This window comes from Felis catus, chromosome A2 (assembly GCF_018350175.1).
Source record: "Felis catus isolate Fca126 chromosome A2, F.catus_Fca126_mat1.0, whole genome shotgun sequence".
In the NCBI taxonomy this organism is placed as follows: domain Eukaryota; kingdom Metazoa; phylum Chordata; class Mammalia; order Carnivora; family Felidae; genus Felis; species Felis catus.
The window spans coordinates 35,934,152-35,959,923 of record NC_058369.1 but is presented as its reverse complement, the minus strand read 5'-3'; the positions used below and the strand labels follow the sequence as shown (position 1 = coordinate 35,959,923).

General features: G+C 39.8%; 1 protein-coding gene and 1 long non-coding RNA gene across 5 annotated transcripts in view; one reads left to right on the top strand and one right to left on the bottom strand.

Annotated features, from left to right (window-relative positions):
- Nucleotides 1–17,361, top strand: part of TAFA4 (TAFA chemokine like family member 4) — a 208,423-nt gene extending 191,062 nt beyond the window's left edge. For 3 of the 4 annotated variants that reach the window (XM_045051848.1, XM_045051849.1, XM_019824220.3), the window contains 2 exons: nt 8,318–8,401; nt 16,005–17,361. In XM_045051848.1, the coding sequence (XP_044907783.1) occupies nt 8,318–8,401; nt 16,005–16,192 (272 nt within the window). In that variant the 3' untranslated portion in view covers nt 16,193–17,361. Of the gene's footprint in view, nt 1–8,317; nt 8,443–16,004 lie in introns of all 4 variants that reach the window. The other variant, XM_019824228.3, reaches the window with a different exon arrangement.
- LOC109496591 lies at nt 1,350–8,324 on the bottom strand. The gene is made up of 2 exons (XR_002152740.3): nt 7,718–8,324; nt 1,350–1,753 (listed from the first exon to the last, which is right to left on the bottom strand). It is a non-coding gene; the product is annotated as an uncharacterized LOC109496591 (long non-coding RNA).
- Nucleotides 17,362–25,772: the final 8,411 nt, after the last annotated feature.

The window sequence follows — 25,772 nt, the reverse complement described above, 5'->3', positions numbered from 1 at the left end:
TTCCATGCTGTTCTGCCATCTTGGTCCCTCCACCAATATTGTGTACTTCTTAATCCAACCTGTTATCATTATTATGTTGATGAGATCTTTGTGTGCTGGTACCTATTGACCTGTTTTTTGTTTTGTTTTGTTTTGCCGTTTTTCTTTTATTTTTTTTTTTTTACTCGCTTGATTAGCATTTCATTGAATGGCTGGGTAATAATTTGTTTAGCTGTTCATCTACTGCAGGACATTTTAGTTGTGTCTGTGTCAAGACAAAGAGACTCATATGCTAACTAAATGATTTCCTTAGTGTCATACGATGAGTAAGTAATAGAGATCAATTATTTGGTATCTGAGCAGAGTTGGTTCAGTAGAACATTCTGTGATGATGTATATATTCTTTCTATATATCTAAGCTAGATGTGTTGATGCACGTATGTCCACTAACATTGGTAACCACTAACCACATGTGGCTATTGAGCATTTGAGATGTTACTGGTATGGATTTAAATTTAAATTGGAACTTGTAACTAGAAGCTTCTCTATTGAACATGGCAGGATTAGCTGTATGTACATATGTAGCTCATGAATACAACATTTGTATCCAGAGAATAACCAAATTCCGAAGGATAGGATTATGATTGTGTGTTAATATTTGTGTCCCCTGCACCTAGCCTAGCCTGGCAAACAGTCAGTGTTCAATAAATGTTTATTGGATCAAAGTCACAGAGGAGATGTTGGAAGTCGTAGTTTAGGCTCTAGTTAGAATATGTGTCTGTTTTCATATCCCCCTGATCTTCTATTCATTATTTGAATGCTTCCATTAGGGCTTTTTAGCTTTATCCCATAATAATCTTTATCCCACAATAATTATGCAGGATCATGCTGCTAGTTGGTTTGTGGAAGACCTAGTCTCTGCTGATCCGTTCCTCTTTTCATATTTGTCAATAAGAATGTGGAGAGGATCTAAAATATAAAATTCACTTGAATTTACATTTAAATTAAAACAAAAGCGAGAAGACATGGGAGCAGGGCATTAATTAATGTTGACATAGAAAGTGGAATCTCCTTACGCATTTCTGTTAATCTAGAGCACAGATACTTACCTTGTGTTTCCATTGCTTTTCCATAAAATCATAGCTTTTATTAGTTAAAAAGGGAGAAAAATTAGCTGTTGTTTTTCCTCCAATAAGTTCTTTTTTTTCTTAGTTATAATTAACTTATAAAATCCTGTATTGTTGAAATGTGTCTGTCCCACACATTGGGGATTTGGGCAGAGGGGTGGGAAATTACTTGATTATAGCCAAGGTTACTTGGTTCCTACAGCAAACAACTATGTGGTTGGTGAGCATGTTTCCATTTGAATCTTCAACTGCCAAATATACGAAGCTGTTTAATGACGGGAACTGTATTCTTCACATTTATCAAAATATCACTCTACAGAGATAATGCTGAATGCTTTATGATAAAACGGGATAAATGTGTACTATGGTGAAGCATCATTTATTTTGTCAGAGTGAATGCTTTCTAAACATTGGGTTCAAAAAAGACTAATAAAAGCTGAGAAATGGGAGGCAGCTATTTTTTTTTCTTCTTCTGATGCCCCAGTTTGTTTTCTGAGATGTCACAGATTACTTAGTTAAGGCCTAGAATTCCTGTTCATATTGTAGACAACTTGCGTGGCTTTATGGACTGTGTGATAAGTTACAGAGTCTGTCTTCAAGATGTGATTTCACAAGGTTTTGTGACTGGCTGTGTTCCATGATGCCACCTGAAAGACAAAGTGGGTTTCTGAGTTTTTCCCAGTGGCGGTAGGGTGAATGACAACAAGGTGTACTTTACAGAAGCACTGGGGGAGGTTGGAAGGATGTGCACGCTGCATACATTGGTTCATTATATTTTAACTTAGCACATTGTACCTGGCATGTCCTAGGTGCTGGGGGATAGCATGATAATGGGACCCTGGCCCTGCTTTCAAGGAGCTCAGTTTATGGGGAAAGAGAGACAAACTGTAGGAAATAAGGTACTTGAAGAGTAAGTGGATGTGGGGTCAGGGATGACATCCAGTGAGAAGCACTGGGTCTGATTTCACCAGGCAGGAGGGCAACTAAGTGGTGGAGCAGGGTAAAGCATGTCAGGATGAACAGGGTGACCATGGGAACTAGAAGCAGCTCGTTTGGGCTCTGAGGTGGTCATAGTTGAGGCTGGAGATGCAGGCAGAGCCTTTGCTATTAGAGACCTGCCGTCAACTCGAATTTTAGGATTTAATTCCTGCCTTGGGCGAATTTATATTCAAGGAGCAAGGTTGATCTCAAATACCCTAAAATTCCTGAAAAGGAACGATGTGATCTCTGAATTTGACGGGTCAGATAGGTTGTCAGCATAGGTTTCAGGGTGAGCCCTGGAGTAGCCAGGATTTGTGTGTGGGAGAGAGAGCAGTGAGAGTGAGCCAGAGAAACAGATTCAGAGAGAGATGATGCACATTTTCGTCTTGGGGGATTGGCCACAGTGGAGGCAGGAGGGAAGATAAGGAGTAGAGGTGGCATTGTATTTACCATGTATTGGGATTATTTTCACCAGCCAAAGCTTTAATGAAGTCTCATGAACTAGCTCAGCTTCTCATCATGGGCTGAGTACATCTCCGTAACCAGAGTTAAAAATTTTTTTTTCACGTTTATTATTTTGCAAGAGAGAGAAACCGTGCAAGTTGGGTGGGCGGGCAGAGAGAGGGAGACACAATCCGAAGCAGGCTCCAGACTCCGAGCTGTCTGCACAGAACTGGACTGGGGCTCGAACCCGTGGACGGTGGACCGCAGCATGATGACCTGAGCTGAAATTGGATGCTTAGCTGACTGAACCACCCAGGCGCCCCTTTATTTTTGAGAGAGAGTGTGTGCAAGTGGGGGAGGGGCAGAGAAGGGGAGAGACAGAATCCCAAGCAGGCTCTGCACTGTCAGTGCAGAGACCCTTGCAGGGCTCACACTCAACCAATGGTGAGAAAGAGTCAGACCTTTAACTGACCGACCCACCCAGGCGCCCCCCCTCGATCAATGTTTCTTAACCAGGGGTGATTTTGGCCATCCTAGGGATATTTGATGATGTCTGGAAATACTTTGGGTTGTATACTGGGGGAGAGGGTGCTATTGGCATCTCGTGGGTTGAAGTCAGGGATGCTGGTGACAGTGTTATCATTTGCATGTATACCCCATACAGTCGAGAATTATGGGGCCTCTAAAGGGCTACGATCGAGTAACTCTGCCTTAGAGGCAGGTCCCTGCTGAAGGCGTCCTATCTCCTGGCTCTTCAAATAGTAGAAAGTAGTGGTTAAGAGTGCAAGCAACAGAGCCAGATTAAGTGAATTTTAAATCCCAGCTGCCTTGGGGCGCCTGGGTGGCGCAGTCGGTTAAGCGTCCGACTTCAGCTCAGGTCACGATCTCACGGTCCGTGAGTTCAAGCCCCGAGTCGGGCTCTGGGCTGACGGCTCGGAGCCTGGAGCCTGTTTCCGATTCTGTGTCTCCCTCTCTCTCTCTGCCCCTCCCCCGTTCATGCTCTGTCTCTCTCTGTCCCAAAAATAAATAAACGTTGAAAAAAAAATTTTTTAAAAAAAGAAGACAAACCTAGATCCCAAAAGATCGTTCTGTACATATTTATCCACAGCTTCAGTCAGTACTCTGTGTACTTTGCGGAAAAAACAGTACCTTGTTATATGTGAAGTGTGTGAACAAGTGAAAGGTTCTTGAACAAAAAATCGTGTTCTTAGCACTGCCTTTTTGCATGTTACCTGGGTCAGGTTGGAATGGCTTCTTTTCTTGAAATAACAAATCTAAATTGGCAGGTCTTCCCACCTGCCTACCTTTAAAGTTAACCAACAGCTTAAAGTTAATAAACCTTTCTTTAAGGTTAATTCGCCAAGAGCATCTTGAAATGACAATGTTAAGAACAAAGTAGCTAAGTATATTAGACACTCAGAGCATATTTTTGTGATCATTTCTATTTTTAAGACATCCATATTCTAGGAAGATGTGTTCTTCACCTTTCTGTCTGTAGTTTCAGCGTCAAAGTGCCCTTTTCTTTAGAAAAGCTTAACTGGGCGTAAATACAACTGAACTAAGACAAAAAATGGAAGACCACCTCCTGAGAAGTGAGCCTGTTTGTTGGTAGTCTTATTCAAAGGTGGGTTTATGTAAATAGCTATATGAATACATATTGTGTTTTATGTCATGGAGTAATATTTAATCGGGACAAGGAATAGAAAAAAATCTCAATCTACTTTATGCAACAGAGAGGACAGGAAATGTACCAGGAACGAAATAGCTAATTGGTCCCATTATATTTTCACCTAGAAAACAGCATTACAGAAAACACTAGTCACTACCATAAAAGCAGAGCTTCAGGGTTTTTTGTTTTGTTTTGGTTTTTTTTTTTTTTTGTCTTCTTTCTGCATAAAACCAGAAATTCATTACAGGTTGGCAGCTTGAAGATAGGGATGTTTTGTATTTTCATAAGTCAGGAAGGCATGGGGCTTTCTAAAGAATTTTATTTTAAAAATAGAAGTGACAAGACACTTTCTCATTATGAAATTTTATAACAGGATAAAATAGATACCTCCTACAAACTTATTTTCCTATGGAGACAAGGCTCAGTTAAGTGGGCAGATGTTCTCAAGAGTTATTTTAACAAAATCCTGCTCCTGGGTCCTTTGTTTCCACCCAAAGCTGAGCTCAGTACGCACTCAGAGCTTGACCTTCTGGGCTTTTTTCTAAAGATTTTTTTTAATGTTTGTTTATTTTTGAGAGAGAGACAGAGCACCAGCAGGGGGAGGGGCAGAGGGAGCCACAGAATCCCAGGTGGGCTCCAGGCTCTGAGCTGTCAGCACATAGCCGGACAGGGGGCTTGAAGCCACGAGCTGTGAGATCATGACCTGAGCTGAAGTTGGATGCTCAACCCACTGAGACACCCAGATGCCCGGACTTCTGGACTTTTTAATCACCTTATTCACTGGTGGGTGAAACCCTTAAATGGTCCTCCCTTTAGCTGTGAGTTCTTTAGTCAGTCTTTAACCCATTAAGGAACTGGAAACTTCTCTTGTGGCTACTGTGGTACTTCTCATGAAGGTTTCCTTTCTGAAAGAGTATTTGTTGTTAAGTAAGTCTTTAACACACTTGTAGGGTCCCACGTATTCACTAAGATATGGAAATGATTTTTTTTCAAGCAAAGAGCAACCTATCCTGAAATTTAAAGTCTATTTTAAGGAACCTACTGTGAATCTGTCTTCAGAAAAATCACATTTTCCACTTAAATGAAAGAAAACTGATAAATAATTTCACAAGAGCTCGATCTTCCATGCTTTGTTATTTTATTTAAATAAATTTACGTTTTTAAAGTATTCTGAAACTATTTTACTCTTTTCTATAGTTCAGAATTGGCATTTTTTTAAATCCCCTCAAGCTCCTTTTCTAGATTTGGCATCAGAATTATCTTGGGACCCCATGAGGCCAATAAGGGCTTGTATTTCTCTGCTGTGAAGTTGAGATAGAATCAAATTATTTCCTCTGTAGGGAATTTACGCCCAGATTTCTCAACTTATGCCTCACTTGGTCTCTTTCAGACTCCTTTTTGTCCCCAATGGTTTATCACCTGCCAGACTAGCTCTCCTGGGCACAGTTTTCCCTTGGTTGTGGAACCACCTTACTAGAAACTTTCCATAGCTCCCTTCTGCTTGGGAAATCAAGTCTAATCTGGAATTGACATTAAGAGCCCCTGAAGGTTGCTTCTCAGACCACCTTGCTCAGCTGACTGTCCTTTGCTCTTCTGCTGACCCCTCACTGCAGCCACACGGACCTCCTCCTGGCTTTCTGGTGGGCCACTCCCTGTCTCAAAGCGCCAAGTGTCTTCACTTCCACAGATCACTTGTCATCTGTCTGGGCCTCTTTGGAATCCTCCATGAAGCCCTGACACCTGTCAGGTTGCCACTGCTGAGTGGCAGAGAATCTGCCTAAGAAAACTGTTTTAAAGATAAAAAAAAGTATTTTAAATTCAGCTGTAACTCTGTGTAAATATAACTAAGCTCTGTCAACATTTATATAACTTTTGCAGTCCTGCAGATGGAATTTTCAAATTGAGGGTTGGGAACCATCTCTTATTTATCTTTATATCCACTTGGGACCAACCTGAGGTATTCAGAAAATAATGAAGGACTGGTCAGCACACTGAATCTGGTCAAACTCTGTGTAGCCTATGGTAACCTAAACTATTATTGTAAATTGTGTGGTACAGTCGAAAGACTTGCAGATCAAGAGGAAGAAGCCTAGGTTCTCATACCTCCTCTCTCATTTTACTCGCTTTGTGGAAGGCTCTTGTTTTTATTTCTGGAACCATCTGCCTCTTCTTCCTGCTGCTGAAGGTTGTTGGGACAATCAAAAGAGCAACGGTGTAGAAAGGGGCTTTGAAAATAACAAAGCTCCACCCAGTTTTAAGGTGAGATTTCTATAATGTTTGTGACCGAAGAGCATACAGCTTTCTCCAACTTCACCCTACTGTCTCTGTCTACTCAAGTTCATCGGCAGTTTCTGTCAAAATAAGTAACCCATAGAGCTATATTCCTTTCTCAGTGTTGGCACCTTCTAACGTATGGTTTTTCTAGATCACAATTGTGCCTCATTTAGGGATTATTGGTTTTAATGGGACTCTAATCTGATAGTAGCACAGTATTGGGCCAGAGTAAGGAATGGTGGTTTCGTGTAGAGTAAACACAATGTCTGGCCATTTCAGCTGATAATGAAATGGTCCTTTGCCCTAATCCTGCCATAGTGCTGTTGCCTGACAGGAGAAGAGTTTTTAATGCATGAGCTTGCTGTATTATCTACTTTTGTTACTGCCTCTATACCTCTAGTTGTTTCTACTATAGCTCGCTGGTGTGAGGGAGGGGTATGAATACAACAAGGTTGATGAGGGGGCTCCAGTGGTCGAATGCCTCTGTTCCAGTGCTGTTTACCCAGTGTGACTTTGAGCCTCAGCCTTTTCTTCTCCATAAAATGAAGGAAATACATTTAGCAGGATGCCTGACCCTCAGTAAAAACTAGCTATTAGGAATTCTCAAGATTTGCTTGAAATTGAGTTCAGACTTCCCAAGATGTGGTAGTTTAAGTCACATCCATTGAGGTATGTTTTTTTTTACCTAAGTGCTGCTATTTCAACAGAAAAACAGAGCTCTGCGTGCCTGGGTGGCTCCGTCAGTTAAGCGTCTGACTCTTGGTTTCAGCTCAGGTTACGATCTCACAGTTTCATGAGTTCCAGCCTTGCATCAGGCTCTGCGGTGGCAGCATGGAGCCTGCTTGGGATTCTCTCTCTCCACCCCTGCTCCACTCACACTGTCTCTGTCTCTCTCAAAAATAAACAAACTTAAAAAAAAATTAAAAACAAGAGAGAAACAGGGCTCAGCCACCCCATCTCCCTAAATCCACACACCCTACCTGCAGCCCTAGATCTCTGATCCGTACCAGCCTTCTGGCTGGGCCCACCTTTAAATATGAATCACATTCCCTTTTGTCCTTTGACTCTGTGAGAATACCTGGCCAAGTTGATGGAGTTTCCTTAACTTCTCGTAGTCTGCGTCCACACCTGGAGAATTCTTACTGGTAGATGTCAGCAGGGATGATGGGGTAAGGAGGAAAGAGAATTCCCAGGTGAGAGAACAAGCCTAGAATGTGGGCATGTGAGGGAGTACCAGGCTTACCAACTTTTACTTGGCTTCCAGCTGTTGAGTTTAAGGAGTTATTCCACCACTTGCTGGACTGGCATGGAGAGATGAACCCCTCTGTGATGGAAACATTTACTGTTTTTAATCTGTGCCACTGGCAACAAAGCCTGTCAAATGTACTGACTTTGTCAGCTCAATATGCACTGTTGTAACCTACAAAATGATGACCACACCAGTAGCCTACATTTTCTGACAACCCAGTGACTGGTCCATGGTTAGCCAAGACTTTGCTGTGGATTACCTTTATCTTCTTGACATCTGTGGTGAGGTTCTATTTTTATCCCCATGTTACAGATGAAGAAACTGAGTCCAAGAGGAAGGAGTTAAATAGCCTAAGGTCCTGGGCGGGGGGAAAAAAAAAAAAAAAAGCCCAGCCACATTCATACCCAGGCATGTTGTAAAGCTTGGGATCTCACTGTTTTCTAGAGCATGTGGCTGAACGCAGTCTTTAAATTGACTTACGTTGAAATAGTTCTTATTTACAGTCTGAAATCTGTATACTGATCCATCTGAGCTTCATGTCGTCCCTGTTTGGAGGAAGAAACACCTTCACGAACACTGGCCTTTGTTTTCCAGCTTCCATCGTGATTCAGAAGTGGTGGTGCCACATGAATCCTTGCTTGGAAGGAGAGGATTGTAAAGTGCTGCCAGATTACTCAGGTTGGTCCTGTAGCAGTGGCAATAAAGTCAAAACTACAAAGGCAAGTATAGACAAACACAACTCTCATTTACAACTTCCCCAGGTTATTAACTATGTGGTGTCCCCCCTTCAGTTTATCCTGGCACCACCAGCGACGCTATTTTATGTTGATAAACCTCCTCGGCTGGTACCGTCCCATTACTTTGGCCTTTTGAAAAGCCCATTGCCTAATATCACCCTTTATGTCAGATTGTATGGAGCAGGGACTTGCTGGATGAGTCACTCAATTCATTGCAGCTTCTTCGGGAGCCCACTTTAAAATAAAGGAATCAGAGTCGACAGCCAGCAATATCCAAACAGCATGGTGAGATGCCACATCCAGATGATTTGCTCAAGGAGGGATACTTCCTGTGAGGAGTAAGACTTCTATAACACTTGGATTTAAGTCAAGAGTGGTCTCTTGCAAGGATGTGCTTTCTAGTCCCCACACTTTCAGAAGTCTACCAGTGTCTACCCAGTTCTTGAGCCCAAAATCTTACTTCTTCCTTACCTCTCTATGTCCGGTCTATTACTGGTCCCTGCGCTTGTTATTTCCACCTCCCTCCTTGAGCGTTGGTCACCATCCTTACAACAGTGGTCCTGTCCCCACTGTGTCTCATGTTGATACCTCACATCCACTCATGCTCCCTTTTTAGGTCATTCTCCATATGAGGACCACAATCACATTTGTGAAATGCAGATATTCCTAGCTAGTCTGCCTGCCTATCTGGGTCTTAATAAATAACCTGGCAAGCCACATCCCATCATTCTTTTGTTTGTTTCAGTCTTCTGTTAGTACCTCTTACCATGGTGCCTTTGCAACTGCAGAGAAAGGTGTTCTTCATGGAATGTGCTTCCCTCCCTTCTTTACTCCTTAACCATTATTTCTTTAGAATCCTTCACTGACAGGATTCATGTCTCCTCTATCTTTCAACATTTACTATGGTTATACTTTCCATGGAAAGGTATAGTTAGGTTTTTAGTACCTGGAGTGTTCTAAGAACAGACCTGTGAAGTCAGGGCTCATGTCGGTTTTCAGTTACCTTCATAGTCCCAATAACTTTTTTGAATAGAAAGTAATAAAATTGGTCATTCTAATGAAAGAATAAATCTAGGACAATGATAACATTTTATAAACAACTATAAAGATAAATTTTAGCTGGCATCAAATACAAGATCAGCAGTAGTATAATTGTCAACTTTTGTGAGTAATATAAAGGTGACTAAATGACCTGATAAAGGCATATCTCGTTTTATTGTGCTTTGCACATACTGTTTTTATGGTTTGTTGTTGTTTGTACAAATTGAAGATTAGTGACAACCTCGTGTCAAGCAAGTCTTTTGGCATCATTTTTTCCAATAGCACTGGCTCACTTGGTGTCTCTGTGTCACATTTTGGTAATTCTCACAGTATTTCAAATCCTTTCATTATTTGCTGTGGTTATCAGTGATCACTGATGGTACTATTGTAAGTTTAGGGTGGCACCCCTTTGTGTGTTCAGTTCCCCTCTCTTCCTCTTCTTGGCCCTCCTTATTGCCCGACACACAACGATATTGAAAGTGGGCCAATTAATAACCCTACCTGGGCCTCGAAGTGTTCCAGTGAGGGGAAGAATCACATGTTTCTGTCTGTAAGTCAGAAGCTAGAAGTGATTAAGCTCAGTCGGGAGGCCTGACACAGGTAGCCAAACTGTGAATACAAAGGCAAAACTCATGAAGGACATTTAAAAAAACTACTCCAGTGAATCTCTTCCATGGAGACAGTTTTAGTGGTCTGAATAAAACCTCCATCTAGCCACAATATTCCCTTAAACCAAAGTCTGATCCTGACCAAGGTCCTAACTCTTTAATTCTATGAAGGGACAGAAGAAAAGTCTGCAGCTAGCAGATGTTGGTCAGTGAGGTTTAGCAAAGAAGCCACCTCCATGACAGACAAGTGCAAGGTGAAGCAGCAAGTTATCTAGAAGTTGTAGCTAAGACAATGAAGGTGGCTAGTCAAAACAGCCGATTTTCATTGTAGACCAAACAGCCTTCTGTTGAAAGAAGATGCCATCTAGAACTTTCATAGCTAGAGAGGAGAAGTCAATGCCTAGACAGGCTGACTGTCTTGTTAGGGGGCTAATGCAGCTGGTAACTTTAGGCTACAGACAGGGCTCATTTACCATTCCAAAAACTCCTAGGGTCCTTAAGAATTAGGCTCAACCTACTCTGTCTGCTCTACAAGTGGAACAAAGCCTAGATGACAGTCTGTCAGTTTACAACTTGGTTTACTGAATATTTAAAACCCACTATTGAGACCTCTTGCTTATAAAAAAGATTCCTTTCAGAACAATCTACCTCGTCACCCAAGAGCTCTGATGGAGATAGACAATGAGATTTCATGCCTGCTAAAATGACTTCTTGATCCATGGGCTACAGAATGGATGTTATTTTGACTTTCATCAGGCTATAGCTGCCACAGGTAGTGATTCCTGTGACTGATCTGGGCATTCTAGATGCCATGAAGAACACTTCTCATTCCTGGAAAGAGGTCAGAATTAACAGGAATTTGGAAGAAGGTGCTTTTAACACACATGGACAGCTTTGGGGTATTCAAGTCTTCAGTGGAGGAAGTAACTGTGGATGTGGCAGAAACAGCAAAAGAATTAGAAATGGAGCCTGAAGATGGGACTGAATTGCTGCCATGTCATGAGAAATCTTAAGAGATGAAGACGTGCTTCTTAGGGTGGAGCAAAGAAGGTAGTTTCTTGAGATGGAACCTACTCCTAACGAAGATGCTCTGAAGATTGTTGACATAACAACAAAAGACTTAGAATTCGACATCAACTTAGTTGAGAAAGGCAATGGCAGGGTTTTAGAGGATTGACTCCCATGTTGAAAGAAGTTTTGTGGGTAAAATGCTATCAAACAGCATGGCGTGCTCTAGAGAAAGCATTCATGAAAGGAAGAGTCCGTCAACGTCACCCCAACCCTTAGCAACTGCCACCCTGATCAGTCAGTGCCATCAACACAGAGGGCAAGGCCCTCCACGGTTAAAAAGATTATGACTGGCTGAAAGCTCAGATGATAGCATTTTTTAGCAATGAAGTATTTTTAAACTAAGGCTGGTACATTGCTTTTTTAGACCAAATGTTGCACACTTAACAGACTACAGTGTAGTGTAAACATAACTCTTACATGCACTGGGAAACCAAAAAATTAATTTGGCATGCTTTCTGGTGATACTCATTTTGTTGTGCTATTTGCTTTATGGCAATACTTGCTTTACTGGGGTGGTCTGGAGCCGAACCTGCTGTATCTCTGAGGTATGCCTGTGTATGCTTTCATATCCACAGCAGTGGACGTGCATGGAGTCCCTTGTTGGTGGACGAAAGAGGTTAGCATTCCCCATCATTTCTAATTAACTTCCAGTCTATATACACCCAAGTGTGCTTGCTAAGCAAACCCTGCCTTAAAATAATTCCACTATCCTTCCCCCCACCCTGGCCCTTTTCAGCCCCTTTTCCCCCTTCCCTTCCTGAATAAAAATGTTGGAGCTGCCAAGGAGCTAGCATATTAGATCCATCAATGATAAAAAATGTCTTCTTATCCTATTTCTTGTGGACAAAGAAATAACATTTGGAAGATTATTCTTGTATTGATTCTTATACGTAAATATAAAACAAGACCATGAACACAAGCCAACTATGTTCCGGAAAAGAATGTGTCTAAGTAGTCTCTTGCTGGGGAGGCTCCCTCTCTATTTGTGTGCAGTTAGAGCATTTGCAGGAAGCAGACCGTTAGGGGCATTTTGGCTCCGTCTGCTGGGAATATAAGTTTGCTCTAGCTAAAACCTCAACGGTAGTGACATTTCATTTGGAAATTCTAAAAGTTGTAGAAACACAATACAGTTCCCTAAGCCATAATGATACTTAGCTGCTTTTTTTTTTTTTTTTTTAGTGATATGACACTTGAGAATAATCTCAAAGTAGTAAAACTTTGTTTCCTTTATTAATCCAACTCATTGTGGCTTGAACTGCATAAAACATTTTATGTCTTTTATGGTTCTTATGAACATAGAGCGGATTCATTTGTGGAGGTGTGACTGGCTTCTGGGAAGAACTTGGTGCCCTGAGATTCTCTTTTTCATAAAATAGATACTAACCTTACCCGTAAGTGAGACAGCGGTCCTACAACGGTTGAGGGATTACAGTTCTAGGGGGGATATTAACTGGGTGACAAAATAGTTTTCATTTTCCTTAAATAGTTCCTGCACACCAACATCAACACGTGGAAAGGCTAAAAAGTAAGATGATCTGCAGTAAGAGACCTATGTCAGAATTTTATTTTTCATTTAAATGCAAATATGAAGAGAGCAGTCAAGTTGAGAGATTAACAGATTTAGATGAAGATCAGAAAACGAGGGGGACAGGTTCCTAGAAAGCCATGCTGTCTGTTCCAGGTGTAAAAGGTTGGAAGTGAGTTTATTGTGCCTGGATAGCTTTTGGTGTTCGCAGAGAGCATTCACCTACTAGTTCTTATGGAAAAATACAACTTTCACTGTCATTCTGCCTCAGTTTTCCTCGTCTTCATTTGGAGTCGTTCGTGTTAAAGCTCTGAACAATTGCACACAATGTTGTTTCAGCACCAAAGCCAGCCACTGTCCAGGGCTATTTGATGTTTGAAAATGGAAGTAAATCGTAGTGAATTTCAAGAAATTTTAGATGTTTAAGGTTTTTATTTTTCCAACATCTAAGGGTGAAGAGCTATGCCTTTGGAGCAGTTCTCAACCAGGGGCAGTTTTTCCATCAAGGGTCATTTTTAGTTGCCACACGTTGTGGGAATGGGGGTTGTTCAGACATCTTGTGGGTAGAGGCCAGACAGGTTGTAAAAATCTTAAAACGCATAGGAGGGGTCCCCCATAGCAAAGAATTAACTGGATCCAAATGTATTTTTTTCCGGTAGCTCTTGGTAAGCATCCTACCTGATTCTCTTACTGCATTTACTTCTTCTAAGTTTGCATTCTCTGCATGCTTCTAGTATTTCATATTAGAAAATGAGAGAGAAGAGTTAAATGAGGCTTTCTCTGCTATACCATCTCTTACCCTTAAGATCTAAGATGACCTGTTCTTATGGTATCTGCCTGAAAACACCCTGTGAACGGTACCTTTCTTGGTTTCTTAGGCTACCGCTATGAATCATCTTCATTCTCTTTTGCTGCATTATAATAATTATTTAATGGTAACAATAGCTTCAGAAAACTCATCCTAGGGGGTCCTTGTACCCACTGTTTTGAGCCACACTCCTTGGATAGTCTGGTATAGTAAGTCTGGGATGGGGCAAACCATTCTTAAAAAGTGCTTCATCCGTTGATTGTCATTTAACCGGGCCCCACACCTGCTCTGTTTTTGCTGTAGTGCTGTTTTCTGTGTTTCCAGGGTAAAGTCCTTGCCCAGGTTTCTCCTTGGTGAGAGACCATCAATGGATCCCCATGGGTAACAGAAAATAGAGTGTAAGCATCTTGAGGTCAACCCCTAAATGTGACTCCCCCAATAGACCATGTATTTCCATACCCCCACTGCTACCTCATTCATCACTTCTCTTTTCTAAAGTTCTAGTTGTCTTTTAAGTTCCAGCCGAGATGGTTCCTTTCCCCTGAGGTCTTGTCTTTCCTGATCCCTGTGGAGTAGAGCTAGTATTGGCATGTTAGCAGTGTGGTATCCACCGAATTTCAAAGTGACAGTGAACCTTACATATACAATTAGCAAAATGAAAACTTTACAGGAAAATAAATGCTAAAGAATCCTGTCATTGAACTTGAGATGGGCTCCAAAATGAGCTGGGCGTGGAAAGTAAGCTTCCTTAAATAAGATGCATTGAGAATTACATCCTCCATCTATACTTAGATCCAGAAAGAGCTAATGTGGCAGTAGCCACCATTTCATGAGGTTAATCACAGGACAAGCACCAGGTCATGGCATTCACGGTTCACTCACTCTTCACTATAAATGAAGGGAGAAGATGCTACTTAAACATTTAGCAGCCGAAGAAGCTCAGGCAGTGATACTCCTCCCCATCAGAAAAAGACCGGTATTCAAGATTAAGACTCTGGAGTAGTTCCTGAATCCTCATTCTCTCCATCCTTTGTCCTGTTGGCTTTGCCTTTCAGCACTTCTGCCAAACTGATCCTCTTAAGTTGACAGTCCAGCCATGCACCCCTTGTCTCACTTTTGTACCTGAGGTGGAGAAAGGCCTAAGTTTTTCCCCCTAGGTAGTCAGGACTCCCTCTCATCACTCCAGATTCTCCTCATCTGACAATCCTCTAGAAATCACAAGACTTCTACCCCCCTGGCCTTAGTATCTTTTTTTTTCTCCCTAGCGTATATCACGTTCTGACATATCCTTTCTTTGTCTCTTCATCCATCCCTTTCCTCTAGAATAAGAATCACCAAGCTGTGGCTTGCAAGCCACATCCAGCCCTTGGCCTGTTTTCTTAAGGTCTGTGAGCTAAGAATGCTCTGTACACTTTTAAATGGTTGGAAACAAAAGGGAAAAAAAATTCGTAACATGAAAATTACATGAAATCCTAACTTCAGTGTCTACAGCTCACATTTTATTGGGATAAAACAGTGCCCATTAGTTTACATTGCTGTCTTGTCTATGCTCCTTTTGTGCTATAAAGGCTGAGTTAAGTAGTTGTGACAATAACTATATGGCCTACCAAGGTGACTGTATTTACTATCTGGTCCTTTATAGAAAAAGTATGCTAGCCCTATTCTATTCTAGATAAACTCCATGAGGACAGGTTTTTGTTGTGTTTGCTCTAGTATTCCCAGCACAAACAAAAGAACAACTCTTTTGTAAAATGTATAAAATAAAGGCTTTATGTCAATTGACAGCAAATCTGAGGTTTGAATAAATAATTGATTGGGTCTAAAGACCAGGCAGGATGACTCTGTCATCAAGTAATATCTTTTTATGTTATAGGCAGGTTCACATCTCAAGCTTTTGGTTTTTTTTCCCTCTAGCTTGTGGATGTATTATCTAACCTGTGAAATACATTACCAAATAAAACTATAGAAACTGCTGATTTATTCTAAGTATTTAAAAGTAGAGAAAATAGTAAACTTCTTAAGATCTGTTTGCAGTCATTATGGCAGTTTTCTAAAATAACCTATTTTTTAAAATAAAAGTTAACTACATTAAAAAGTAACAAAGGTAGCATTTTGACCTTGACACACACGGATCTTAACTGGCATTCATTTGAAAAAATTTAGTGCCTTCAAGAAAGCATGCTCAACACGCATGAGTTAACTTGATGGGCAAAGAATGTACCTAATCTGATGGGGTTTTGATAACTCTAAAAAATACCAAGCTAAGGTACATAATATCGTGTTGTGCAAGTCTTTGTGCATGTTTTCTTTGCAGCCTGAAAGTAAGAAATGTAAAGGATTTGAACAGGTGATTTGGTGAGGTGGGTTACAAATAAAGGAACAATGTGCCCAACGGTGCACAAATGACACAGACAGGGACTTACGGGTCTGGTAGTAGAAGGGACCTTTTTTGGTGGGGCTGAGATACTGAATGCTCACTTACTTGTTTTAGGTAACACGGTAGCAAAGACAGATGTGCTTAACGTGGGAGGAGCGACAGGATGCAGAAGTCTCCTATTTGGATTACCATCCTGGCTGGTTTGTGGAAAATCGTCTTGGATTTCAGCAACATCACATTTGTATAAGTATGCTGTACGGAGTGTCATTCACTTAACTGTCCCAGCCCTCTCGGCTTCATGATTTTATTACATTGAATTATAGCCACGGGCTGCCACACAATTCACATCCTATCTGGATCCCAAGGACCAAACCTCCAAGAAACCCTGGAGGAACAAAGCAGAGACTTCAAAGTGGATCTTCACTGGGTCTTCTGTTTCTTTCTGCCTTCACAAAGGAGCGTGGACGGGTTCACAGGGTTCTTATTCCGGTCTTCTTTTGAACTTTTCCTTTAGTCCTTGCATTAAAGCGGTTTCAAAGGGGTCTAAGTATCAAAATGCTTTGGCAAAACATATTTGCAGGTGTAGCTCAATGAAAACTCTGATTAGGGAGGAAAATTTATTTTCTATATCTTAATGAATAGACTTGGTGGGGTTCTTGTGTGTGCATTTGTATTTTTGCTTTAGAGCGTTTCAATGTTTGCACTTTAAGTTCTGTTGTCAGGTTAGCAGAAATAAAATAACATTTTAATATCAGTACACCATTTTACTGAGTGCTAAGGAAGTGTATCAGCTCCAGTATTTTATAACCAAAGCTTGATCATGACATATTCACAAAAGAAATAACTCCTGTGGGGATTTTTACGGCTTAAGGTATAGTCATAGAAGTAAATTATTTAAAATCTGCAACAGTCTCTGTTTAGATCAAGGGTGATTTCTGAGATCCAGTTTATGTCACTTAAAATATTTTGTTAACCCTTAGAAGTCTTGAAATGTTTGATTTTTAGACTGTAAATGATTTATTCACTTAGCACTTTTCTCGTTATTTTATTTTTTTAAATGTAAGTAAAATCTGAGTCATTTTCTCTTGGTTTAATGATTTTGCAGCCGACGTGTGTCTGCATAGTCTCAGATGCTGTCATGGAGAAATATATTGCAGATGAAAAGTGACTGACCCAGATTTTAAATGCATAATGTCATTGAAACACCTACTACTGTAATAACTGATAGATTTTATAAAGAAATGCCAAAAACATCCTTTCTGCACTATTAATTATCCTTGTCCTTTCACAGTCATTGGGGAAAACATTACTATAACATTTACAGGAGCAACAAGTATGTCTATTTTAGTCTTGCAAAAAGAATGGAAATGGCTGACATGCACTTGTTGGCTAACTTTGAATTTGGACGCTTACCAGAATTATTACTGTCCTATGAGTAAGTAAAAAAGTCACTCTGCTGATGGCACATAAATTTTTGTGATTTTATTGCCTTAAATGCAAATGTGAAAAATCACCTAAAATTACATTTAATTGTGGGCATGTCAACTGTATGGCAAACTTGAGACCTATACATGTAGCATTCAAGATCATTTAAAACCTAGGGAAATTTGATTAAGTGTAGGGCCCCACATGATGTTTTAGGCATTCTCTGCTGCCTTTAGTATAGGACCCTCCATGGTAAGAACAGAGAGTTTAAAAAGTCAGTTTTATGGCACATGAAAGAATGTGTCTTTTGCACACACATCTGATCTTGTACACCAAATAAGATCAAGTACAAATGACACTGCTTCACCTTGAGATACATTTCTACTACTTTGGGGGGAATAAATGGTCCATTAGGGAAAATGGTGGGTATTAGAGCTGCCATTCTCATCCATTATTGCTTCAAAGTGTACTTTTTATTGAGTTCAAAAGTTAGTCCTGAAATGAAGCCTACTTGGAGAAGCATTTTAATGTTATCAGCCCTATACCATTCTTGTAAGGAGGTGCATAAGATAGGTTTGCTTTGAATCCTAGAATACATAGAAAACTATTGATGGAGTTGTGAGAACATGATTAATGGCAGCATTAAGCCCTCTGATTGTGACACTTGTGATCTCAACACCTGCAGACTTTCAATTCTTAGATCTAAAAACCTGAAGCTGCCCTGCAAGGTTGTAGACTTAGCCTGTGACTCTGCAAAGGCAGCAGCAACCTAGATTTTCTGGCTCTTCTTCGGATCCAGATGTGTGGCTCTGAAGTGTATGGACCTCAACTCTACACAGGTAGAACTCCATTCAAACACTTAATGAACCTTCCCAAGACCCCCAAATCATCTACCCTTATACACACAAAGCCATTTTTTTCTTTTCAACTTGGCAGGTGTTCATGAATATTCCCATTGTATAGAATTTAAGACCCAATAAAATTAAACTTACCCACACTCACATAGTTACTACTAGGAATTTTATGAGAGCTTTTCAGATAACATACTAACCCTGTGTCCTAGGGTGTCGGGGACATGGGTGAGTCTTAGAATCTGGCTAGTAGCTGACCTAGTTTATCAGGGTCCAGCACCACACTGTTTGCCACAGTCTTATAATGTGCCAGTACACTGATGAAAAATCGTACTGCTGGCCTTTTTGAATTGGGTGAAAGGAGATGGTCCTCTAAGCCTACGAAGTCTCAGAACTCACTTCCTCCTATGGAAACACCACATCTACAATTAAATATAGAGCAATTTCTACTGAAGAAGAACCGAAGGTTCATTGAACAGCCTTGGCATAAGCAATGACAGGGGGACCACATAAAGTAGGCTAGGACAGATGGACACATGGTAATGATGGGAACACCACCCCTGATGTGATGATCTGCTCTAGGGAGGGCTATCACTGAGAGATGTATACACACACTCACCTGCCCCAGGCACTGCCATTTAAAATGTAACTACACTGGAAGTGAAGGAAAGCCACTTACAACCCTACAGCATAAACCAGAGTGTGGGAACTCTGAGGTTTTAGGTGCCACCAGGCACTACTGTTTACGTAACCCCCTACCTTCATAGTACCCTGAGCCTGCACCACCCATTCCACCAAGGTGGCCTCAGTGTATGCTCTGGGCCTCCTCTGGCCTGTGCTCAAACCAGCCATCCTGCCAGGGCAGCCCTAGCACAGAACACCCAAGAACCCCCTCAGGCCTGCACCACTTGAGCCATCCTTCAAGGGTGGCCCCATCAAAGAGCCATCAGGCAGAGTGCCCACTTCTGCTTCAGTTCCAGCTATCCCTCCAGGGCAGCCTTGGGGACATGCCCTGAGAAGCCCAGCCCATGGTTATAGTTCCAGCTGTCCTGCCAAGGTTGATCCAGTTCACAGCACCCTGGGACCTTGCGGTCCATGTCCACTCCAGCTGCAGTTATCCTGCCAGGGTGGCCCTGGTGCAGCACCACCTGGAGCCCTCCAGCCTGCACCTGATTCAGTTTAGACTGCTCAGTCAAAGCCACCAGGCACAGATAGCACCTACACTGGGGCTGCTCCAATGCAAGGTGACTCTTTCAAGATTGGGAGAGATAGGTGTTCTCCATAATAAGTGTTCACAGATACAAACACAGAAAGTTCAAAAAAAAAATAATGAGACTGAGGAATACATTATAAGCGAAAGAACAATATAACCCCTGTCCCCCAAAACTCTAATGAAACAGAGGTAACTAATTTACCTGATAAAGAATTCAAAGTAATGTTCATAAAGATGCCCATTCAACACACAACTCCAGAGAAGAATGGAAGAACAGAGTGAAAGACTTAGTATAAGAATGTAACAAGTCACAAAGTTGAAGAACATAATAACTGATATGAAAAATATACTAGAGGGAATCAACTACAGATTAGATGATAAAGGTCAGTAATCTGGAAAAGAGAACATTGGATATTACCCAGTGAGAAGACCTAAAAGAATTAAAAAATGAGACTAGTTGGACCTCTGGGACAACATCCAGCATATCAACATTTACATTATATTGATCCTGGCAGAAGAATAGAGATAAAGGGACTAAAAACCTTTTTTTGAAGAAATAATGGGTGAAAAGTTCGCTAACCTGGGGAAGGAAACCAACATCTGGGTCCAGAAAGCAGTCTCAAGAACCCAAAGAGATCCAAACCAAAACATAATATAAAAGCAAAAGTTAAAGAGAAAACCTTAACACAGCAAAAGAAAAACAAATAGTTGCATATAAGGGAACCCTTGTAAGACTATCAGCTGATTTTTCAGTGGAAACTTTGAAGCCAGAAAGAAGTGGCATACTACATTCAAAGTGCTGAAAGGGAAAACTTAAAACCAAGAATACTCCACCTGGTAAAATTATCATTCAGAATTTAAGGTGAGATAAAGAGTTTCCCAGAGAACCAAACCAGCTTTACAACAAATGTTAAAGGGTCTTCTTTAAGCAGGAAAAGACTTAACTAGAAATTAGAAAATATATAAAAGAAAAAAATCTCAATGGTAAAATGAAATATATAGTAAACAGTATATCAGTCCCTTGAAAAGTTAGTATAAAGGTTAAAAGACAAAAAGTAAAACCAACTCTAACAATAAATAGTTAAGGGATGTACAAAATAAAATGAAGTAAAATAAGACATCAAAGTATAGAGATTAGAAATGTGGAGTATTGGGACACCTAGGTAGTTCAGTTGGTTGTCTGACTTTGGCTCAGGTCATCATCTTGCAGTTCATGAGTTCAAGCCTCACATCTGGCTCACTGCTGGCATTGCAGAGCCCACTTCAGATCCTCTGTCCCTCTCTGTCTCTGCCCCTCCCATGCTTGCACTCTCTCAAAAAAAATGTGGGGTATTAAAATGAATTTGAATTTAAGCAACTACCAGCTTAAAATAGACTGCTACGTATGTAAATCACTATGTTCCTCATGATAGCCACAGGCCAAACACCTACAGTAGATATACAAAATATAAAGAGAAAGGAACCCAAACATGACACTAAAAAATACCATCAGGGGCGCCTGGGTGGCTCAGTTGGTTGAGCGTCCGACTTCTGCTCAGGTCATGATCTCACAGTTTGTGGGTTCGAGCCCCACGTTGGGCTCTGTGCTGACAGCTCAGAGCCTGGAGCCTGCTTCAGATTCTCTGTCCCTCTTTCTCTGTGCTCCTCCCCTGCTCATGCTCTGTCTCTGTCTCTCTCTCTCTCTCTCTCTCTCACAAGAATAAATAAAACACTAATTTTTTTTTTAAATACCGTCAAATCCCAAGGGAAGAGATTGAAAGAAGAAAGGAAGAACTGCAAAAACAACCAGAAAACAACAAAATATCAGTAAGTATATACCTTTTAATAATTACTTTAAAATAAATAGACTAAATGCTCCAATCAAAAGGCATGAAGTGGCAAAATGGATAAAATCGAAACGAAACCTATAAATATGCTGCCTACAAGAGACTCACTTCAGATTTACAGACATACACAGACTCAAAGTAAAAAGATAAGGGATTCCAAAGAAAGGGAAATAGAAAGAAAGCTAGACTAGCAATACTTCTATCAGACAAAGCAGACTTTAAAACAAAAACCATAACAAAAGACAAGGGCAATACATAATGATAAAGGAGTCAATCCAAGAAAATGATATAACATTTATATATTTATGTACCCAACATAATACATATTTTAAATATAAAAAGCAAATGTTAACAGACATAAAGGGAGAAATTGAGAGTAATAAAAGAATAGTAAGGGACTTTAACACTCCACTTACTTCGATGTAGAGATCATCTAGACAGAATCAATAAGGAGACATTGGCCTTCAATGATACTTTAGATCAGATGGACTTAATAGATATATATAGAACATTCCATCCCCGAACAGCAGAAGACACATTCTATTCGAGTGCATATGGACATTCTCCAGGACAGAGTGCATATTACACCACAAAACAACTCTCAATGAATTTAAGATTTAAAAAAAGGTCACTTATTCTAATCACTTTTTTAGTTTCTATGAAACTAGAAATCAATTACAACAAGAAAAAGTGGGGAAAACGCACAAACACATGGACACTAATATGTTATTAAACAACCAAAAGGTCAATGAAGAAATCAAAGGGGAAATTAAAAAATAACTTGACACAACTAAAAATGGAAACATGGCTTTCTTAAGTGTATGGGATACAGCATAAGCAATTCTAAGAGGGAAGTTCATAGTGATGCAGGTGTACCTCAACAAACGAGAAAAATCCCAAATAAACAATCTAACTTTATACCTATAAAGAACTAGAAAAAGAGGAAACAAAAGCCTAAGTTAGTAGAAGGAAGGAAATAATAAAGATCAAAATGAGAATAAGTGAAAGAGACCAAAAACATACTAAGAAAAGATCAACAGACCAAATAGGTTCTTTGAAAAGATATACAAAATGAATAAACCTCTAGCCAGACTAAGCAAGAGAAAAAAAACAAGGTTGAGGGCCAAGATATTTCAGAAATGAAAGAGAAGTTACAACTACCACCACAGATAATAGTGAAAGAGATGACTACAATTATTTGCCATAAACTGCAAAACCTAGAAGAAATAGACAAATTCCTTGACACAACTTTCCAAGACTGAATCATGAATACTCTCTGAACAGATTGATTACAAGTAATGAAATTGAATTAGTAATTTAAGAACTCCCCAAAACCAAATGTCCACTACCAGTTGAGTTCTACCAAATATTTAAAGCCATTCAATTAGTAATTTAAGAACTTGCTAAAACCCAAAGTCTAGTACAGTTGAGTTCTACCAAATATGTAAAGAAGACTTAATATCTATCGTCAATTTTTTCAAAAATTTGAGAAAAAAGAATGTTTCCAAATTCATTTAATGAGGCCAGCATTACCTGATACCAAATCCAGACAATGACACTCCAAGAAAAGAAAATCACAGACCAATATCCCTGATGAACAAAGATGGAAAAATCCTCAACATAATATTAAACAAACTGAATTTAAAATGCACTGAAAGGCTAATACACCATAATCAAGTGGGATTTATTCCAGTGATGCAAGAATGATTCAATGTGTGAAAATCAATTAGCATGATATACCACATTAATGAAGCAAAGGATACAAATCAATTGATCATCTAAAAAGCATTTAACAGAATTCAACAAAGCAGGTAAGGAAGAAAGTTGGCTCAATAATAAAGGTCATATGTGAAAACTGACAGCTAACATCATACTTAATGGTAAAAAGCTGAAGCTTTTCTCTAGGATCAGGAACAAGAAAAGCATATCCACTCTTGCCATTTTTATTCAACATATAATTAGAAGTTTTTGCCATGGAAATAAGAAAAAGGAAGCATCCAAATCAGAAAGAAAGTAGTAAAGGTGTCTGCAGAAGCCATGATACTATTTATTAAAAAACCCGAAAGGCTTCACCAAAAAACAATCAGAATAAATGAATTGTGTGAAGTGATCAGATCCAAAGTAACATACAGAAATAGGTTTTGTTTAAATACACTAATAATGAAACAGGAAGCTTAAAAAAAATACCACTTACAATTGGATCACAACAAACAAAATACCTAGGAATAAATTTAACCAAGGAGGTTCAAAAACTGTACTCTGAAAACTCTAAGACATTAATGAAAGAAATTGAAAGTGACACAAATAAATGGAACAATAATCTGTGCTCATGGATTGGAAGAATTAATATTATTAAATGTCCATATGACCCAATACAGTCCCTATCAAAGTCCCAATGATTTTTTTTTCACAAAACTGGAACAAAGAATGCTAAAATTTGTACAGAATCACTAAGGACCCTGATAGCAAAACAATTTTGAGAAAGAACTAAGCTTTAGGTACCATGCTCCCTGATTTCAAACTATATTACAAAGCTATAGCAATCAAAACAGTGTGGTGTGGACATTAAACTAGACATGTAGGTCAATGGAATAGAATGGAGTCCCCCTCTCTCTACCAAAAGACCTCAATATATATATGATCAAGAATGACAGAGGAGGCAAGAATATACAATGGAGAAAAGACAGTCTCTTCAATAAGTGGTGCTGGGATAATTGGACAGCTACATGCAAAAGAATAAAACTAGACTACTATTTTATACCATTATACAAAAATAAAATCAAAATGGATTAAAGATAAATATAAGAAACCAAAAATTTCATGAAACCATGAAAATTCTAGAAGACAACACAAACAGTAAGTTGTTTGACATTAGTCTTACTAATATGTTTTTTGGACTAGTTGCTTCAAGCAAGGACAACAAAAGCTAAAATATATATAAAAATATATGAAGCTTTTGCACAGCAAAGGAAACCATCAAGAAAATGGAAGGACAACCTACAGAATAGGAGACAATATTTGCAAACCACAAGTCTGATAAAGGGTTAATATCCTTAATAAGGAACTCAGACAACTTAATAGCAGAAATACAAATAATCCAATTTAAAAAAGAGCAGAGGACCTGAATAGATGACATACAGTTGGCCAACAAGCACATGAACCTCAACATGAATCATTATCAGGGGTATGCAATGGAAAGAACAAGGAGATATCATCTCATACCTGTCAAATGGCTATTATCCAGAAGACAAGAGGGGCACCTGGGTGACTCAGTTGGTTAAGTGTCTGACTGTTGCTTTCAGCTCAGATCACGATCTCATGGTTTGTGAGTTCCAGCCCCACATTGGGTTCTGCACTGACAGTACGGAGCCTGCTTAGGATTCTCTCTGCCCCTCCCAAGCTAGCGCTCTGTCTTTCTCAAAATAATGATGAAAAAAAAAAAAATAACAACTGTTGGTGAGGACATGGGAAAAAGAGAACCCTTGTGCACTGTTGGTGGGAATGCGAATTGGTATACCCACTATGGAAAATAGTATGGTGGTTTACCAAAAAATTAAAAACAGAACTACCATATAATCCAGCAATCCACTTCTAAGTATTTTTTCAAAGAAAACGAAAACAGAAGAAGAGATATGTGCACCACTTTGTTCATTGCAGCATTACAATAGCCAAAATATGGAAGCCACCGAACTGTCCACTGATACATGAGTGGATGAAGAAGATGTGGTATGCGTGTATCCAGTATTACTCAGCCATGAAAAAAAATGAAATCTTGCCATTTGTGACACCACAGATTAACCTAGAAGGTATTAGGCTAAGTGAAATAAGTCAGAAAAAAGTAAGTATCACGATTTCACATCCATGTTCATTCTAAAAAACAAATGAACAAATCAAACAGAAACAGACTCATAGGAAATAAGCTGTTGGCTGCCAGAGGGGTGGAGGGATTGAGAGGTTGGCAAAATAGGTGAAGGGGATTAAGGAGTAGAAGCTTCCACTTTTAATTTAAAGGAAGTCATGTATATAGTTAATAAGATCATACTCACTTTGTATGGTGACACGTGGAAACTAGAATTATCGTTGGGATCATTTTGCAACTTCTAACAATATTGAATTACAATGATACACACCTGAAACACAGACTATTGTATGTCAACTGTACTTTGATTAAAATTATTAAAATAAAATAGGGTGAAATATTCATTAGCAAATGTCTACTTGAGTTTAAAACAGTGACTGTGGTCTCTTTTACTTATTGAAGGGACACTATGGGACTTAGGTAATATAGAACAAAAACTGAAAACTTCCAACTACTATCCAGTAGTTGGACTTAGACTATAAGCAGCTAGAATTTTATAGATACCACTGTGTAAACTGGCAGAAAACCACCCTTCTCCATGTAATCTTTAGTCAGAGGCTGCAGGCAGGCAGGTATCTGCAGCCCCAGCATGTTTCATGGCTTCCCAAGGTTTTTTCTCAAGATGATGCAGTAACACTGAGTCCCTACTCCTCCACAGCTGTTGGATGGATGAAGACAGTGGCTCTTTTGACATGTGCTCCCTACTTA